The 2147-nt window shown below is 36.8% G+C and overlaps 1 protein-coding gene across 1 annotated transcript; it reads left to right on the forward strand.

Moving 5' to 3' along the window:
• The first annotated feature begins 503 nt into the window (after positions 1-503).
• LOC124100690 (baculoviral IAP repeat-containing protein 2-like) lies at positions 504-1888 on the forward strand. Its single transcript, XM_058583144.1, has one exon. It carries the CDS (start codon positions 768-770, stop codon positions 1287-1289), a length of 522 nt encoding a protein of 173 aa, XP_058439127.1. The 5' UTR covers positions 504-767; the 3' UTR covers positions 1290-1888.
• Positions 1889-2147: the final 259 nt, after the last annotated feature.

The raw sequence follows: 2147 nt of genomic DNA on the forward strand, positions 1-2147 counted from the left end.
AAAAGTGACAAGAAATTGTATGTGAAAGTTTTAGCCATCAAAAAGTACTGCTTCCTATTCATGCACAAAACTACCTTCAAAGAGTTATCCAAGATCCCTTGCATCATAAAATAAGGAGTATAATGGAAGACAGCACAATCCTCTCAAACTGGACAAATGACAACAAACAAACAATGAAGTGTGATTTTTCATGTGAGCTCTACAGAATGTCTACATATTCAACTTTCCCCATCCGAGTTCCTGTTTCAGAAAGGAGTCTTGCTCGTGCTGGTTTTTATTACACTGGTGTGAATGACAAAGTCAGATGTTTCTGTTGTGGCCTGATGCTGGATAACTGGAAACAAGGAGATAGTCCTATTGAAAAGCATAAAGAGCTATAGCCTAGCTGCAGCTTTATTCAGAATTTGCTTTCAGCTAGTCTGCAATCCACTTCTAAGAATACCTCTCCAATGAGAAACCATGTTGCACATTCATTATCTTCCAGTTTGGAATGTAGTGGCTCATTCAGCGATTCTTATTCCTGCCTTTCACCAAATCCTCTTAATTCTAGAGCTGTTGAAGACTTCTCTCAATTGAGGACTAACCCCTATAGTTATGCAATGAGTACTGAAGAAGCCAGATTTCTTACTTATAATATGTGGCCCTTAACCTTTTTGTCACCATTGGAATTGGCGAGAGCTGGCTTTTACTATGCAGGACCTGGAGATAGGGTAGCCTGCTTTGCCTGTGGCGGGAAGCTATGTAACTGAGAACCAAAGGATGGTGCTATGTCAGAACACAGGAGACATTTTCCTAACTGTCCGTTTTTGGAAAATTCTCTAGAAACTCTGAGGTTTAGTATTTCAAATCTGAGCATGCAGACACACACAGCTCGAATGAGAACATTTATGTACTGGCCAGCTAGTGTTCCAGTTCAGCCTGAGCAGTTTGCAAGTGCTAGTTTTTATTACATGGATCGCAATGATGATGTCAAATGCTTTTGTTGTGATGGTGGCTTGAGATGTTGGGAATCTGGAGATGATCCATGGGTAGAACATGCCAAATGGTTTCCAAGGTGTGAGTTCTTGATACGAATGAAAGGGCAAGAGTTTGTTGATGAGATTCAAGCTAGATATCCTCATCTTCCTGAACAGCTGTTGTCAACATCAGATACTCCTGGAGAAGAAAATGCTGAACCAATTGTTCATTTGGGACCTGGAGAAAGTTCTTCAGAAGATGCAGTCATGATGAATACACCTGTGGTTAAATCTGCTTTGGAAATGGGATTTAGTAGAAGTCTGGTAAAATAGACAGTTCAAAGTAAAATCCTAACCACTTGAAAGAGTTATAAAACAATTAATGATATTGTATCAGCACTTCTTGATGCTGAAGATGAAAGAAGAGAAGAGGAGAAGGAAAGACAAGCTGAAGAAATGGCATCAGATGATTTGTCATTAATACGGAAGAATACAATGGCTCTCTTTCAACAGTTGACATGTGTCCTTCCTATCTTAGATAATCTTTTAAAGGCCAATGTAATTAATAAACAGGAACATGATATTATTAAACAAAAAAAAACACAGATACCTTTACAAGCAAGAGAACTGATTGATACCATTTTAGTTAAAGGAAATGCTGCAGCCAACATCTTCAAAAACTGTCTAAATGAAATTGACTCTACATTATATGAGAACTTATTTGTGGAAAAGAATATGAAGTATATTCCAACAGAAGATGTTTCAGGTCTGCCACTAGAAGAATAGTTGAGGAGATTACAAGAAGAAATAACCTGCAAGGTGTGTATGGACAAAGAAGTTTCTATTGTGTTCATTCCTTGCGGTCATCTGGTAATATGCCAGGAGTATGCCCCATCTCTAAGAAAATGTCCTATTTGCAGGGGTATAATCAAGGGTACTCTACATTTCTCTCATAAAAGAAGAATAGGCTATATTTTAGTCTTTACCAAAAAGCCTTTAAACTGTTTTTGAACATTGGAAGCCATCTAAAATTAAAACAAGGAATGTTTGGTTATTCATTTAGTAACATTTATGTTCTATTTTATTTAGGTATGAATAATCTTATTTCAAAAAGAGATAGTATTGTATATTTAATCTTAATCCATTTAGTTGCAAAAGAAGACTTGTTTTTCATGAACTAAATCAGTATTT

Source organism: Marmota monax, unplaced genomic scaffold, assembly GCF_021218885.2.
Source record: "Marmota monax isolate L192 unplaced genomic scaffold, Marmota_monax_Labrador192_F-V1.1 WCK01_AAM20220418_F8-fsc00037, whole genome shotgun sequence".
NCBI classification, from domain to species: Eukaryota; Metazoa; Chordata; class Mammalia; order Rodentia; family Sciuridae; genus Marmota; species Marmota monax.